The following is an 18,220-nucleotide window of genomic DNA, read 5'->3' as shown; positions in this document are numbered from 1 at the left end:
TAAACCAGTCGGAGAACACTTCAATCTCTCTGGTCACGCGATTACAGACATGAAAGTTGCGATATTACAACAAAAAAACTTCAAATCCAAACTCCAGCAAGAGACTGCTGAATTGGAATTCATTTGCAAATTGGATACAATTAACTTAGGCTTGAATAGAGACTGGGAGTGGCTAAGTCATTATGCAAGGTAACTTATTTCCCCTTGTTTTTTCCTACCCCCGCCCCTCCTGAGACGTTCTTGTTAAACCCTGGATTTGTGCTGGAAATGGCCCAACTTGATTATCATACACATTGTAAGGAGAGTGATCACTTTAGATAAGCAATTACCAGCAGGAGAGTGGGGTGGGGGGAGGTATTTTTTCATGCTTTGTGTGTATAAAAAGATCTTCTACACTTTCCACAGTATGCATCCGATGAAGTGAGCTGTAGCTCATGAAAGCTTATGCTCAAATAAATTGGTTAGTCTCTAAGGTGCCACAAGTACTCCTTTTCTTGTTGTTAATATAGCCTCACAATCTACAAGGCAGCACGAATGGAAGGAGGGGAGACAGCATGGCAGACAGAGACAGAAAACGTGTGTAAGTGTAAAAGAGAGAGAGAGAGAGAGAGATGCGCATTGCCCCTTTAAGTATGCTGACCCCACTCTAAGTACACTGCCTTTTTAAGTAGATCAGCAAATTGAGACAGAAGTTGCTGCCAGGAAGCTCCCTCCGTCCTGAGCCCTGTTGTGTCCCTCCCTGCTCTACAGAGATAGGGTAAGTGGGGTGCAGGAGCAGGGGGGAGGGGGACACCCAGACATTAGCTCCCCTCTTCCTGCCCCGCACAGCAAGCAGGAGGATCCGGGGAGCAGCTCCAAGGCAGAGGGCAGGAGCAGCACATAGCAGTGGGGGGGACAGACGGACAGCTGAACTGCTGGCAATTGATAGCCTGCTGGGCGGCTGCCGCACATGAAACTTAGGGGAGTGGGGAGCTGATGGGGGGCTGCCGGTCCACCCTGGTTCCAAACCCCAACCAGCTAGCTCCAACGGGCTGCTTTTCCTGCAAGCAGTGGACAAAGCAGGCGGTTGCCAAAGGACATTATAAGAGACCATTGCGCAACTTTCAACGAGCATGTTCTCTAATTGATCAGCAAGGTAACATCGAAACAACATTAACTGGGACCACTTTAAGTGAGGAGTTACCGTACAGGTCAATCACATGATCTGATGAGCTACTCAGAGACTTGATAAACTTGTACCAGCATTGGGCTGTTTAAAGCACTGCCTTTCATTGCCCCTCTGGTCACAAGCTAACAGCAGTGTCACAAAATATACAATCTTAGTTGGCTATACCAGACTCATTAAACAGAAGAAAAAATTAGAGGGATAGGAAAGACAAGAAATAAGAGGGGAAGGTGGTGGGCAAGAGGAGTGTCACATCCCAGGGGGGTTTTGGATTTCAGCCAGTGGAGGTCTCAATGCCATCTGGCTCCCTCGCTCTTTTGGCCCAGTCTAGTCAAGACAACTTTCAGGATCAGTATGGCAGCCAAGAAGGTGAAGCTTGCTGCAGTAGCCATTTTTTCCTCCCCAAAGTCTCTTTATGGAACCAGAAAGGAAGTGATGGGCAGAATAGCCCGTCCTTTCATCATTTTATCCACCAGTTGAGCTTAGTTTCCAACACACCAATTTCAGTTCACTAATTTATGGTCCACACTTTTCTCGTCTCCCTACCTAGCATGATCTTAACACAGGAGAACTTTTTGTTTGGACTAATTCAGTCTCCCTTTCACAACTTTTCCCATCATTTGTTCTTGCAGATTATTGTGACATCTTATGAACTACTTTTTACAATTAAACTCACAGTTAGAATAAATTTGTAGGCCCAACCATCAGTGCTTAACTCCCACTGAAGTCAATAGCAGTTAGATACGTTTAAATATCTGGCCCTTCGTATACCAATTTTTGATGGGACCAAAATGTAAGTGATGTAAAACAAGAACATGCACCTTTAAAAAAAAAAAAGGCTTGCTGCTCTGTGATGAGGAAATTAGAACCTCATATTTCTGGTGGGCAGGACACTAACTTGATGTGCATGCACACCCTGATGCTCTACATGATTCAACTGATCAGGCAGGGCATTGAAATATAACAAGAGGGTTTTCTGGACCTCAAAGAGCAGAGTATTTAATACTCAGCCTAGTCAGAAGAACAAACATGACCTTCAGCATGCTCAGTGCAAACACACATGCAGAGTAAAATACATGCACCTTTAATAATTTGGCTATTTCAGGCACTTTTAATGCCTCAAAACAGCCTATGTTTTTACTAGGAGCTAGCCAACCAATACAGATAAACTAATGGAAACAAAGCTATCCACATTTACTATCTGGTCCAAGAAGAGGATTTCCCAACAGCAAGCTAAGCAGAATTATAGATGCCTTAAGAGTCTATAATGGAGAATTTGACAAAGTTAGAGGGCTGCAAAGAGCTATTGAAACACAGATCTGGGCCATCCTGAATCAGCTCATTATATATCAGCTCCCAGCAGCAATTATTGGTATTAGGCAGCATGAAGAGACTGATCTCTGGCCTAAGCCTCAATCTGCAGCAAGCAGATTTTTGTATTGACAATTCAGAACCGTGCAAAGTTGTCAGGAGAAGGTGCTCAAGTTTTGGTAGTTGGTACTTTCGGTAACTGAGAAAACAGTCTGGCATTTCAAGATTCAAGCCTTAGCCGGATCTTTCTGGTGAACTGCTCAGCAGTGAAAGAGTTAATATTGAAATTTAAATTGCCATCTTAGGCCTGGTCTACACTTGGGGGAGAGGGGGGAGGGAATTGAACTAAATTACGCAACTTCAGCTACATGAATAACGTAGCTGAAGTCGATGTACTTAGATCTACTTACTGCAGTGTCTTCACTGCGGTAGGTCGACTGCTGACACTCCCCCGTCGACACTTCTTGCTCTGGTGGAGTACCGGAGATGACGGGAGAGTGCTCGGCGGTTGATTTATTGTGTCTTCAACTAGACGTGATAAATTGACCCCCAATGGATTGATCACTCCTGAGGTAAGTGTAGACATGCCCTAAGTTTCATAGTTACCAGCCCATTGAGACAATTGGGGCAGTTTAGAGTTGTCAGATTGAGTCTGGAGACAGCTTGAAACTATGAGACAACCTTGGATTTTTAAAGTTATTTACATTTAGTTAATATTTTCAATACTCTCTTCAGCACCTTGCAGACTGGAAACTTTAAGTGAGAGCTTATACTCCTGAGCACTATTTTGTTGCAAGAGCCTGTGGCAAATTCCAAGGCACCTTAAAAATACAAAAGGCCTACTGCTGTATGTTATTTATTAAAAGACAGCTACTGAGTTAGTTTGCTGTTAGTCTTGGCCTTAGTTCTCTTTTCTAGCTAGCAGCACACATGCCTAGAGGGTTTGCTATTCATGTGTGTACCCAGTTATCATGTGTTCATAGGATCTGATCTATGCCCCAGCCTGTAACCAATCCCTTGGGAGGGACCCTTTAGTGTGCCAGACTCCAGGGTTCCACACAGTTCCAGAGGGGCAGGCCCATGGCCTCCACAGCTCCAAAACTGGGTCTTTGGGTGCTTGCAATCCCTCTTAGGGGCTCCCTGCAGCCAAGACAGACAACTGTAGGAGACTTGTTCTGTACCTTTTCTCAGCAGCGACATCAGGCAGCCTTTTCAAAACAATGTAATAATTTGTTAGTCACCTGGCATACGGAATCTGAAAGTCCTTAGGTCTACATAGAGAAGCAAAGGTTAAGACACAGCAAATTCTAGGGCACTCTTGAGCCATGTTGCTGTAGAAAAAAGTCTTTGCTTCCCTTCTGTCTCTGTTCCTTTGTCTTAACCCCACATGAGAGCCCTGTGTCTGTGAGTTTAGCTCTTACCACAGCCACCTAACATCAATGTCTCCAGCTCAGGGCCTTTGCTCTGCTTCCCTGAGAGCAGAGTTAGGCCCGATCTACACTACGAGTTTATGTAGGATTTAGCAGTGTTAAATCCGAATAAACCCTGCACCCGTCCACACAACGAAGCCATTTTTTCAACATAAAGGGCTCTTAAAACAGATTTCTGTACTCCTCCCCAGTGAGGGGATTAGCGCTGAAATCGACATCACCATTTCAAATTAGGGTTAGCGTGGACGCAATTCAAAGGTATTGGCCTCTGGGAGCTATCCCACAGTGCACCATTGTGACCGCTCTGGACAGCGCTCTGAACTCGGATGGACTGGCTAGGTGTACAGGAAAAGCCCCGGGAACTTTTGAATCTCATTTCCTGTTTGGCCAGGCGAGCTCATCAGCACAGGTGACCATGTGGTCCCAGAATCAAAAAAGAGCTCCAGCATGGACCTAACGGGAGGTACTGAATCTGATTGCTGTATGGGGAGAGGAATCCGTGCTATCAGAACTACATTCCAAAAGACAAAATGCCAAAACATTTCAAAAAATCTCCCAGGCCATGAGGGACAGAGGCTACATCAGGGACGCAACACAGTGCCGTGTGAAACTTAAGGAGCTCAGACAAGCGTACCAGAAAACCAAAGAATCAAACAGACGCTCTGGGACAGAGCCCCAGACATGCCGCTTCCACGCTGAGCTGCATGCAATTCTAGGGGAGGCCGCCACCGCTACCCCACCCCGTCCGTGATGGGACACTCTCCACCATGCCTGAGGATTTTGTGGATGGGGAAGATGAGGAGGAGGAGCTTGAGGAGAGCACACAGCACACCGTTCTCTCCAACAGCCAGGTTCTTTTTATCATCCTGACTGAAATACCCTCCCAACCCAACCAAGCTGGAGAAGGGACCTCTGGTGAGTGTACCTTTTTAAATAGAATACATGTTATAAAAGCAAGCGTTTAATGATTAAGTAGCCCTGAGGACTTGGGATGCATTCGTGACCAGTACTGCTACTGGAAAAGTCTGTTAACATGTCTGGGGATGGAGCAGAAATCCTCCAGGGACATCTCCGTGAAGCTCTCCTGGAGGTACTCTAAAAGCCTTTGCAGAAGGTTTCTGGGGAGAGCAGCCTTATTCCGTCCCCCATGATAGGACACTTTGTCATGCAATGATACCAGATTACTTGCTACTAGCCTGGCGTGGTAAAGCCTGGCAGTGTATGGTCCCGGTGTTTGCTGGCATTCAAGCAACATCCGTTATTTATCTCTCTGTGTTATCCTCAGGAGAGTGATATCGTTCATGGTAACCTGGTTGAAATAGGGGAATTTGATTAAGGGGACATTCAGAGGTGCCTGTTCGCCTGTGGCTGAAAAGAAATCCTCCCCGCAGTTAGCCACACGGGGAGGATCTTCCTTCCCTCCTACCCTCCTCCCACACCCCACCCAGGCTACCTTGTGAGTTATCTCCCTATTTTTATAATCAATTAATAAAGAATACAGGTTTTTTAAACGATAGTGACTTTATTTCCTTTGCAAGCAAGCTGTGATCGAAGGGGGGAGAGCAGGTGGCTTACAGGGAATTCAGAGGCAACCAAGGGGGTGGGTTTTCATCAAGGAGAAACAAACAGAAGTGTCACACAGTACCCTGGCCAATCATGAAACTGGTTTTCAAAGCTTCTCTGATGCGCACCACTTCCTGCTGTGCTCTTCTAACCGCCCTGGTATCTGGCTGTGTGTATTCAGCAGCCAGGCGATTTGCCTCAACCTCCCACCCCGCCACAAACGTCTTCCCCCTTACTCTCAGAGATTGTGGAGCACACAGCAAGCAGCAATAACAATGGGAATATTGGTTTCGCTGAGGTCTGAGAGAGTCAGTAAACTGCGCCAGCTACCCTTTAAATGTCCAAATGCACATTCTACCACCATTCTGCACTTGCTCAGCCTATAGTTGAGCAGCTCCTGACTACTGTCCAGGGTGTCTGTGTACGGCTTCATGAGCCAGGGCATTAAGGGGTAGGCTGGGTCCCCAAGGATAATTATAGGCATTTCAACATCCCCAACAGTTATTTTCTGGTCTGGGAAGTAAATCCCTTCCTGCAGCCGTTTAAACAGACCAGAGTTCCTGCAGACGCGAGCTTCATGAACCTTTCCCAGCCATCCCACGTTGATGTTGGTGAAACGTCCCTTGTGATCCACCAGTGCTTGCAGCACCATTGAAAGGTACCCCTTGCAGTTTATGTACTGGCTGCCCTGATGGTTTGGTCCCAAGATAGGGACATGCGTTCTGTCTATAGCCCCACCACAGTTAGGGAATCCCATTGCAACAAAGCCATCCACTATGACCTGCACATTTCCCAGAGTCACTACCTTTGATAGCAGCAGCTCAATGATTGCGTTGGCTACTTGCATCACAGCAACCCCCACAGTAGATTTGCCACTCCAAATTGATTACCAACTGACTGGTAGCTGTCCGGCATTGCAAGCTTCTACAGGGCTATTGCCACTCGCTTGTGAACTGTGAGGGCTGCTCTCATCTTGGTATTCTTGCGCTTCAGGGCCAGGGAAAGCAAGTCACAAAGTTCCATGAAAGTACCCTTACGCATGCAAAAGTTTCGGAGCCCCTAGGAATCATCCCAGACCTGCAACACTATGTGGTCCCACCACTCTGTGCTTGTTTCCCGGGCCCAGAATCGGCGTTCCACAGCATGAGCCTGCCCCATTAACACCATGATCTCCAAATTGCGGGGGAACGTGGTTTTAGAGAAAAGTGTGTTCATGTCCTCATCAACGTGCTGCCGTCGCCTCCTCGCCTAGTTTTTCAGGTGCTGGTTCTGCACACACTGCACGATAATGCATGAGGTGTTTACAATGGTCATAACTGCTGCGGTGAGCTGAACGGGCTCCATGCTTGCTGTGCTATGGCATCTGCTCCTGCTCGGGCAATCCAGGGAAAAGGGTGCAAAATGATTGTTTGCTGTTGCTCTGATGGAGGGAGGGGCGACTGACAACATGGCTTACAGGGTTGGCTTACAGGGAATTAAAATCAACAAGGGAGGTGACTTTGGGAGAAACAGAATGCGCCCCTCAAGGATAAAACTCAAAACTGGGTTTAGCAGGCCATTGATTTCACAGAGGGAGGGAGGAGAAAATGAATACAAAACAAATCTGGTCTATTTCTTTTTTGATCCACTTCATCTATCTTTATACATCTTGCTGGCAGCAGACTGTGCAGTACGACCGCTAGCCATCTCCTGGGTGCTCAGCAGAAGACGGTGCAGTATGACTGCTGGCCATCGTCGTCTGCTGGCTGTAGATTAAAAGACAGTGCACTGCCGGTAAGACTGAATTGCCATGAAACGAAACTTAAAAGGGAAATAACCTGGCTGAGTCACTCCCATGTTTGCCCAGGCACCCCTGACCTTATTGAGGTCAGTTAAAAGAACACCCTGGACTACGTCGACGATGGCTACCAGTCATACTGCACTGTCTGCTGCCAAAAGGCAATAAATTGCTGCTGTGTAGCAATGCAGTACCATGTCTGCCAGCACCCAGGAGACATACAGTGATGGTTAGCTGAGCGGGCTCCATGCTTGCTGTGGTATGGCATCTGCACAGGTAACTCAGGAAAAAAGGCTCAAGATGATTGTCTACCCTTGCTTTCACTGAGGGAGGGAGGGAACAGGGGCCTGACGATATGTATCCAGAACCTCCCACGACAATGTTTTAGACCCATCAGGCACTGGGATTTCTACCCAGAATTCAAATGGGCGGCGGAGACTACGGGAACTGTGGGATAGTTACCCACAGTGCAATGTTCCGGAAGTCGACGGTTGCCTTGGTACTGTGGACACACTCTGCTGACTACATGCACTTAGAGCATTTGTGTGGGGACACACACAATCGACTGTATAAAAACGCTTTCTACAAAACCAACTTCTATAAATTTGACCTAATTTCGTAGTATAGACAAGGCCTAAGATGGTGAATCTCCTTCCTCTGAGGTGTTGGTTGTGAAGTGTGAATGTTCCGGATACTGGGGTTTCCATTGTATAGTCTAGATTTTCCGGTCACATGTGTAGACTTTGTTCAGTTTGTTAACACTCTGTCCCATCCCTTCTCTTCACACTCAGTGCATAGTGCTGCAAAGCCCAGAGGGAAACTGAGGCAAATATCAGAATAATAAAAATTGCTAAAATTCACACATTCATCACACCAGTTACTTACTTGCCGCTGGTTGGCCTTTTTTAGGCTGTTTTGGTGCTGTATATTGGAAGAATTCATTTCCATGGACTGATACTGTCTGATCCAATCCAAAGAGAGAGGCCAATCTGGTGCTGCTAAGAGAAAAGAAATAATTCATTTTGTTTACAGGACAGTTCTTTCCTTATTTTTTAAAGAACGGGGAAGTTGCTAACTTTAAATTGTACCAAGATATAAAGTGTCACTTGCTGTTTTAGAGACCTGCAGTTGGATTGAAATAAAATAGCTTAGTACTGACTAATTGATCACTAAATTTGGAAAAAGCTGGAGTTTTAGATGCAGAAAATCATTTTAACTATTTGTAGTGGGAGATTAGAGAGAACGTCCATTTTGTTATGCTTCCCCAAACCTAATACACACTCAAGATTGAGAGAACAACAAAACTGAATTGCTCCATATTAGCAAGGATGCACACTGGTATACCCCAGGGACCCCAACTGTACACATTTATAGACAATGGAGATACAGGAGTTAAGGATGTAAGGCACTTTTTAAACACAAGTTTTTTAAAAAAGCAGAGAAGAAATTAAGAGCATTCCCTTTGAGTGCTCTAACCCAAACAGTAGCAAGCTAGATTCATAGATATTAAGGTCAGAAGGGACCACTATGATCTGACCTCCTGCACAATGCAGGCCACAGAATCTCACCCACCCACTCCTGTTATAAACCTCTCACCTATGTCTGAGCTACTGAAGTCCTCAGATCATGGTTTAAAGACTTCAAGGAGCAGAGAATCCTCCAGCAAGTGATCTGTGCCCCATGCTACAGAGGAAGGCAAAAAACCTCCAGGGCCTCTGCCAATTTGCCCTGGAGGAAAATTCCTTCCGGACCCCAAATATGGTAATCAGCGGAACCCTGAGCATATAGGCAAGATTCACCAGCCAGATACCCAGGAAAGAATTCTCTGTAGTAACTCAGATCCCACCCCATCTAACATCCCATCACAGGCCATTGGGCCTATTTACCATTAATATTTAAAGATCAATTAATTGCCAAAATCATGTTATCCCATCATACCATCTCCTCCATAAACTTATCAAGCTTTGTCTTGAAGCCAGATATGTCTTTTGCCCCCACTTCTTCCCTTGGAAAGCTATTCCAAAACTTCACTTCTCTGATGGTTAGAAACCTTCGTCTAATTTCAAGTCGAAACTTCCTGATGGCCAGTTTATATCCATTTGTTCTTGTGACCACATTGGTGCTGAGCTTAAATAATTCCTCTCCCTCTCTGATATTTATCCCTCTGATATATTTATAGAGAGCAATCATATCTCCCCTCAACCTTCTTTTGGTTAGGCTAAACAAGCCAAGCTCCTTGAGTCTCCTTTCATAAGACAGGTTTTCCATTCCTCGGGTCATCCTAGTAGCCCTTCTCTGTACCTGTTCCAGTTTGAATTCATCCTTCTTAAACATGGGAGACCAGAACTGCACACAATATTCCAGGTGAGGTCTCACCAGTGCCTTGTATAATGGTACTAAAACCCCTTATCTCTACTGGAAATACACCACCTGATACATCCCAAGACTGCATTAGCTTTTTTCATGGCCATATCACATTGGCGGCTCATAGTCATCCTGTGATGAGCCAATACTCCGAGGTCCTTCTCCTCCTTTGTTACTTACAAGTGATGCGTCCCCAGCTTATAACTGAAATTCTTGTTATTAATCCCTAAATGCATGACCTTACACTTCTCACTATTAAATTTCATCCTATTACTATTACTCCAGTTTACAAGGTCATCCAGATCTTCCTATACGATATCCTGGTCTCTAAATTGGCAATACCTCCCAGCTTCGTATCATCTGCAAACTTTATTAGCACAGGTTTCAGAGTAACAGCCGTGTTAGTCTGTATTCGCAAAAAGAAAAGGAGTACTTGTGGCACCTTAGAGACTAACCAATTTATTTGAGCATGAGCTTTCGTGAGCTACAGCTCACTTAATCGGATGCATACCGTGGAAACTGCAGCAGACTTTATATACACACAGAGAATATGAAACAATACCTCCTCCCACCCCACGGTGCCACAAGTACTCCTTTTCTTTTTATTAGCACACTCCCACTTTTTGTGTCGAGGTCAGTAATAAAAAGATTAAATAAGATTGGTCCCAAAACCGATCCCTGAGGAACTCCACTGGTAACTTCCCTCCAGCCTGACAGTTCATCTTTCAGTATGACCCGCTGTAGTCTCCCTGTGAACCAATTCCTTATCCACCTTTCAATTTTCATATTGATCCCTATCTTTTCCAATTTAACTAATAATTCCTCATGTGGCACAGTATCAAATGCCTTACTGAAATCTAGGTAAATTAGATTCACTGCATTTCCTTTGTCTAAATAATCTGTTAATTTCTCAAAGAAGGAGATCAGGTTGGTTTGGCACGATCTACCTTTTGTAAAACCATGTTGTATTTTGTCCCACTTACCATTGACCTCAAAATGTCCTTAATTACTTTCTCCTTCAAAATTTTTTCCAAGACCTAGCATACTACAGATGTCAAACTAACAGGCCTGTAGCTACCTGGATCACTTTTTTCCCCTTTCTTAAAAATAGGAACGGTGTTAGCAATTCTCCAATCATATGGTACAACCCCCGAGTTTACAGATTCATGTGCCAATTCCTTTAATATTCTTGTATGAAGGTTATCTGGGCCCCCCGATTTAGTCCCATTAAGCTGTTCGAGTTTTGCTTCTACCTCAGATATGGTAATATCTACCTCCATATCCTCATTTCCATTTGTCATGCTATCATTATCCCTAAGATCCTCATTGGCCTTATTAAAGACCGAGGCAAAGTATTTGTTTAGATATTGGGCCATGCCTAGATTATTCTTAACCTCCACTCCATCCTCAGTGTTTAGCGGTCCCACTTCTTCTGTTTTCTTCTTATTTATATGGCTATAGAACCTTTTACTATTGGTTTTAATTTCCTTTGCAAGGTCCAACTCTACTTGACTTTTACCCTGTCTCACTTTATCCCTACATGTTCTGACCTCGAGAAGGTAGCTTTCCTTGCTGATCCCTCCCATCTTCCACTGCCTGTATGCTTTCTCCTTTTTCTTAATCACCTCTCTGAGATGCTTGCTCATCCAGCTTGGTCTACAACTCCTACTTATGAATTTTTTCCCCTTTCTTGGGATGCAGGCTTCCCATAGCTTCTGCAGCTTTGACTTAAAGTAATCCCAGGCCTCCTCTGCCTTTAGATCCATAAGTTCTTCAGTCCAATCCACTTCCCTAACTAATTTCCTTAATTTTTGAAAGTCAGCCCTTTTGAAATCAAAAACCCTAGTCAGATTTATTTTTGTTTGTCCTTCCGTTCAGTTTGAACTGAATTAGCTCATGATCACTTGAACCAAGATTGTCCCCTACAACCATTTCTTCTATGAGGTCCTCACTACTCACCAAAACCAAATCTAAAATGGCATCCCCTCTAGTCGGTTCAGCAACTACTTGATGAAGGAATCCATCAGCTATCGCATCTAGGAAAATCTGAGCCCTATTATTATTACTAGCACTCGTCCTCCAGTCTATACCTGGGAAGTTACAGTCTCCCATGATCACACAGTTTCCATTTGCATCCGATGAAGTGAGCTGTAGCTCACAAAAGCTTATGCTCAAATAAATTGGTTAGTCTCTAAGGTGCCACAAGTACTTCTTTTCTTTTTGCGAATACAGACTAACATGGCTGTTACGCTGAAACAGTTTCCATTAGTATTTACTTCATTAAAAACCATTAAAGAGGGCTCTATCCATATCCAAATTAGATCCAGGTGGTCTATAGCACACCCCAAGCACTATCACAGGGGAGGCTCTAGTAGTTTTCTTCCCCAATGTGATTTTTGCCCAGACGGACTCTGTCTTATCCATTCCATCGCTTCTTATTTCTTTACATTCTACCTCATCATTGATATACAATGCTACTAGATAAAGAGAATCAGAATGAATCACAGATTCGTAGAATATTAGGGTTGGAAGAGACCTCAGGAGGTCATCTAGTCCAATCCCCTGCTCAAAGCAGGGCCAACACCTATTAAATCATCCCAGCCAGGGCTTTGTCAAGCCGGGCCTTAAAAACCTCTAAGGATGGAGATTCCATCACCTCCCTAGGGAGCCCATTCCAGTGCTTCACCACACTCCTAGTGAAATAGTTTTTCCTCATATCCAACCTAGACCTCCCCCACTGCAACTTGAAACCATTACTTCTTGTTCGGACATCACTGAGAACAGCCTAGCTCCATCCTTTTTGGAACCCCCACTTCACATAGTTGAAGGCTGCTATCAAATCCTCCTCACTTACGTGTTCTGCAGACTAAATAACCCCAGTTCCCTCAGCCTCTCCTCATAGGTCATGTGCCCCAGCCCCTTAATCATTGTCGTTGCCTTCTGCTGGACTCTCTCCAATTTGTCCACATCCCTTCTGTAGTGGCAGGGACCAAAACTGGATGCTATACTCCAGGTGTGGCCTCACCAGTGCTGGATAGAGGGGAATAATCACTTCCCTTGATCTGTTGGCAATGCTCCTACTAATACAGCCCAATATGCCGTTGGCCTTCTTGGCAACAAGGGCACACTGCTGACTCATATCCAGCTTCTCGTCCACTGTACTCTCCAGATCCTTTTCTGCAGAACTGCTGCTTAGTCCATCGTTGCCCAGCCTGTAGTGGTGCATGGGATTCTTCCTTCTTAAGTGCAGGACTCTGCATCCTATGATTCTATGAGTTCACTGGCTAATGGTTAAAGAGTGCTTACTATTGAATGGATATGATTTTATTGTTTTGGTTAAGTAAATATTAGTATGATGTAATGTGATCAACCCCTATTATTATTATTGTTCATCCCTAAAAAATTGTAAGAGCATACTTATTACTATAGCAAGAATTTAACACATAGCTGCTTTCAGTCTTTGAAGACAAACTCATTTTCAGATGTTAATGTAAACCTATTTCCAAACAAAACTGGTATGCAAGAAATACCTCTTTAAAAATCTTGTTTTTTCTTGACTGCATTACCACCACCTTCGGGAACTAAGGGTGCAAGAGTGTGGATCTAATTTACTTTTCATCTTTCATACTAGAGGTTTACTTTGAAGTTTCACAATTGAACTACTCCAGTCAGTTTCACTACTACTTCTCTTCGACAAAGCTGCTGTGGTCTAGGCTTGAAATGCTTCCCCCCTCCAGCACATTTCATTTAAAGTTTAACATCCGACATCTCAATTGTATGAATAAAAGCCCTACATGCTTTAAGTCTGTTTCCTGCTCCTTGGGAAAAAAACAAAACAAAAACAAAAACCTATCAAAGCAAGGAAACTTCAGGATTTAATGTATTTTTAATGACAGGTTTCAGAGCAGCAGCCATGTTAGTCTGTATTCGCAAAAGGAAAAGGAGTACTTGTGGCACCTTAGAAACTAACAAATTTATTTGAGCATAAGCTTTCGTGAGCTACAGCTCACTTCATTGCATCCGATGAAGTGAGCTGCAGCTCACGAAAGCTTATGCTCAAATAAATTTGTTAGTCTCTAAGGTGCCACAAGTACTCCTTTTCCTTTTGTATTTTTAATGTGTACTTTGGTATTGTGATGCACAGTTTAAGAAACATAGGCCAGCAAACTATAAAATTTACAACCTTGATAACTTTTTACATCAGAGAAAACTCAAAACGGTATTTTTTCCTGCGCAAGTATCATCTAGCAATAAGATTAGAATTTTAACAAATTCTTCGACACAGCTCCTGCCCTAAAAGTCGCATTCAATTCTTTTCTTTTTCTTTTTTATCAAATTCATATTCTTTGATTCTAAGGGCAGGAGGAACCATCCTGATAATCTAATCTGACCTGGGTAGCATAGGCCAGAGAAGTTCCCCCAAAATAATTTTGAAACAGAGTATATCTTCTAGAAAAGCATCCAATCTTGATTTAAAAACTGACACCTTATTTCCAGTTTGAATGTGTCTAGTTTCTACTTCCCGCCACTGGATCTTTATAACTTTGTCTGCTGTATTAAAGAGCTCATTATCAAATATTTATAAGTGTCTGTGTGGGGAACAGACTGCAACCAACCTTCTATTTATTAAGCTAAACAGATTGAGAACTTGAGTCTATTACTAAAGTCAAGAAGATTTAGCTTATACTGTAACTTTATTTCATACTGCATTTTAGAGAGAAAACATTGCTAGACTTCCTTTATTTAAATAAATTGGTTAGTCTCTAAGGTGCCACAAGTACTCCTTTTCTTTTTGCGAATACAGACTAACACGGCTGTTCCTCTGAAACCTTTATTTTAGTGAACTTCCATATTAAATGGATAGTAGAAAAAAAAGAGTTATTAGTTCATTATGAGATCAGAAACTCAAAAGTCTTGTTCTGAATTGAAACTGAAAGTGTGGTATGATGAGGTTCAGTTTTAGGTACAGATTGTGAGGTGTCAGCTACCATCAAGAGAATGTCTATAAAATCAAACTACCTCTATGGAAACAAACTCAGATTTCCTGCCAAAGATATTCCAGGCTCCATGTTCCTGATGGTATGCTCTGAAAGGTCATTTTCTGTACAGTGTTTTTCTAACACTATTACAAATTGTGGGGCGAGCCCAAGCTTTATTGCAGCTCTCTGTGAAATGTAGCACCTCAGCATATTTCCCCACAGGAACAGCAGCAGTAGAAACTGATTCTAAACAGCATTTTTTTTCCACAGCAGTGATTTTCTGAAAGCACGTGACTGTCTAAGTAGACTATTTCAAACATCTGATTGCTATTTGTACTTGAGGAGTTTGTGGAAAAAGGGGATTAGTGTTCAGCTTTTTTTTTTTTTTAATCTAAAAAAAACTAAAAATGGAAGAGACGGATGGATCACAAGTCAACTTTGTCTGCAAACACAATTAACTTCATCGCAAGACCATCACACCCGCCTGACTCCACTTCCTTTTGAAAATAAGGAAGCAGCAGCAGGTCTTCTAATATAAGGGCTTGTCTACACTTACTGCGATTGATCCACTGGGGGCCAATTTAGTGGGTCTTAGACCCTCTAAATTGACCACCGATTGCTCTCCTATTGACTCTGAAGGAGAAGCATAAGGTAAGTTGACAGGAGAGTTTCTCCAGTCGACCCAGCGCAGTGCAGAAACCGCTATAAGTCAACCCAAGCTATGGCAACTCCAGCTACATTATTCATGTAGCTGGCGTTACATAACTTAGGTCAACTTAACCCCATAGTGTAGACCTGCCCTAACAAACCAGGTTTTTCTGTGACAAAACTGCGAGCACCGCAGATCCACCTCTGCATGTAAGGGTTGCTACAGGGAAAAGATAGATACCCTAAATGAAAGTGAATTATTTGCTTTTGAGGGATCTAGTACTAGTCCTTTTTCCACTGGGAGCCAGTGAGCAGCACTGGAACTGCCAAACCAAAGACCAGATATCATGATAGATGGATATTTCCTTCTCAATCGAGCACGTATCTATCGTACTTATGTGCCTCCCCGCTCCCATCTCTGTAGTAACTGAGCACCTCAGTCTTTTAGTGCATTATCCTTACATGCACCCACGCCTGTGAGATAGGAGAGTGTTATTATCCCCATTGGACAGAATGGGAATGGAGGCACAGAGAAACTGAGGGTGTGACTACACTGCAGTTGGGAACATGCCTCCAGACCAGGCAGACAGACTTGCGCTAGCTCCTCTCGAGCTAGTGTAGTAAAAATAGCGCAGTGGATATTGTGGCATGGGCAATGGCTCAGGCTAGCCATGTAAGTCCAAGCGCATCCCACCCCACCAGCTGAGCTCAGGTAGCTAGCCCAAGCTGCCATCTGTGCTCCACCGCCCACAATGCTATTTTTAGTGAACTAGCTGGAGCAGAGCTAGTGGAAGTCTGACTACCTGGGTTGGGGGCATGCTCCTAGCTGCAGCACAGACATACTGTAAGTGACCTTGCACACACAGGCATTCTTAGGTCACCCAAGTCACAGGCCCTTGGACCATATTTCCTCATACAACAAGCCTATGGAGGGTCCTCTAAGAATTTTCTCCTCAGGGGGAAGACAATTATTTTCCACTGGGAGCCAGTGGCCAGCACTGGCACTGCCAAACCAAGCTACCTTGTCTCTCTACCTTTCAGTTGACAATTATTCTGGGTCATTGCCCATCTCTAACACAAAAGGTCACTGTAGGTACCAACAAGATTTCCCTAGCATGGGATTTAAAATGAGGAAGGTATTTCACAACATTATATTCTCCAATAGTTCTGTCTGCCCTGGAGGAGTACTTGAAGGATACTGCTCTGACTGCACCAGAGCTGCCTTCTCCTGGTTAGTGCTTGGAGAGAAGTTCTGCTGCTGCATGAGGCTTCGCAGCATGCACTCTTTGCTGCCTCTGTAGCTCACTTACTGAAAGGCCACATTTAATAGTGATCCAGGTCGAGAATGCAGCTTGTATTTAACACACACTCTCTCTCTGAAGAACACTTTTCCATTTGCAAAATTTGACCTGTAGTTTCTTATTTCATGACAACCTTGCAACAGCAATTCACAATAGTCTGAACTCAGATATAAAGCCCTAATTCTCCCTGCAGAGTTTATTTTTACCACTTTTAGTTAGTTCTGATGGATATAATGCATATATAACATGAAGCAATAGTTAAAAGTTATGGACTTTTTCAAGTAAAGATCAATGATCCCAGAGCAACTACTAGAACTATTAAGCTACATCATATGAAAAAACTGACCTAGACAAATTGGAGGATTGGGCCAAAAGAAATCTGATGAGGTTCAATAAGGATAAGTGCAGGGTCCTGCACTTAGGACGGAAGAACCCAATGCACAGCTACAGACTAGGGACCGAATGGCTAGGCAGCAGTTCTGCGGAAAAGGACCTAGGGGTGACAGTGGACGAGAAGCTGGATATGAGTCAGCAGTGTGCCCTTGTTGCCAAGAAGGCCAATGGCATTTTGGGATGTATAAGTAGGGGCATAGCGAGCAGATCGAGGGACGTGATCGTTCCCCTCTATTCGACATTGGTGAGGCCTCATCTGGAGTACTGTGTCCAGTTTTGGGCCCCACACTTCAAGAAGGATGTGGATAAATTGGAGAGAGTCCAGCGAAGGGCAACAAAAATGATTAGGGGTCTGGAACACATGAGTTATGAGGAGAGGCTGAGGGAGCTGGGATTGTTTAGCCTGCAGAAGAGAAGAATGAGGGGGGATTTGATAGCTGCTTTCAACTACCTGAAAGGGGGTTCCAAAGAGGATGGCTCTAGACTGTTCTCAATGGTAGCAGATGACAGAACGAGGAGTAATGGTCTCAAGTTGCAGTGGGGGAGGTTTAGATTGGATATTAGGAAAAACTTTTTCACTAAGAGGGTGGTGAAACACTGGAATGCCTTACCTAGGGAGGTGGTAGAATCTCCTTCCTTAGAGGTTTTTAAGGTCAGGCTTGACAAAGCCCTGGCTGGGATGATTTAACTGGGATTTGGTCCTGCTTCGAGCAGGGGGTTGGACTAGATGACCTTCTGGGGTCCCTTCCAACCCTTATATTCTATGAAAAGCCTATATAACTTCTGAGTGGCAAGATCCTGTTTTTAGAAACTATACAATTCTGATGAATGTTTTTCCTTAGAAAGCTCTTAAAATATGCTACACAAAAGCAGCCTTAAACATGAGGCTGAAATACATTCCTTTATCACTTAAGGAAAGTGTCAACATTATGGACTTATTAGCCATTTAAACAAGAATTCTGCTAAGTCATGTGATTAGCTGTAGTTTCAATTCTAAACAACTTTATGAAAGCCAGCATGAGCTGTCATTTCCTTCCCCAGAGTCAGGAATGTTGAAAGACAACTGTTCAAAATACTCCTCTGAATACCAGTATCTAGTTCAGCCCTTGGAAACACAGTGGAACAGGTCTACAGACTTTACTCTTATGTCAAACATTTACAGTGAAGTTAATGACAGGTTTCAGAGTAACAGCCGTGTTAGTCTGTATTCGCAAAAAGAAAAGGAGGACTTGTGGCACCTTAGAGACTAACCAATTTATTTGAGCATGAGCTTTCCTGAGCTACAGCTC

At 43.8% G+C, this 18,220-nt stretch overlaps 1 protein-coding gene across 12 annotated transcripts in view; it reads right to left on the bottom strand.

Moving 5' to 3' along the window:
- Positions 1-18,220, bottom strand: part of FKBP15 (FKBP prolyl isomerase family member 15) — a 91,319-nt gene that overhangs the window by 71,958 nt on the left and 1,141 nt on the right. For 5 of the 12 annotated variants that reach the window (XM_048823091.2, XM_048823093.2, XM_048823085.2 and 2 more), the window contains exon 2: positions 8,132-8,244. In XM_048823091.2, the coding sequence (XP_048679048.1) occupies positions 8,132-8,244 (113 nt within the window). Of the gene's footprint in view, positions 1-3,657; positions 3,685-8,131; positions 8,245-18,220 lie in introns of all 12 variants that reach the window. The other 7 variants (XM_048823092.2, XM_048823094.2, XM_048823087.2 and 4 more) reach the window with 3 other exon arrangements.

This window comes from Caretta caretta, chromosome 16, assembly GCF_965140235.1.
Source record: "Caretta caretta isolate rCarCar2 chromosome 16, rCarCar1.hap1, whole genome shotgun sequence".
Classification (NCBI taxonomy): domain Eukaryota; kingdom Metazoa; phylum Chordata; order Testudines; family Cheloniidae; genus Caretta; species Caretta caretta.
The sequence above is the reverse complement of the archived record's forward strand: the minus strand, read 5'-3'. Positions and strand labels throughout refer to the sequence as shown.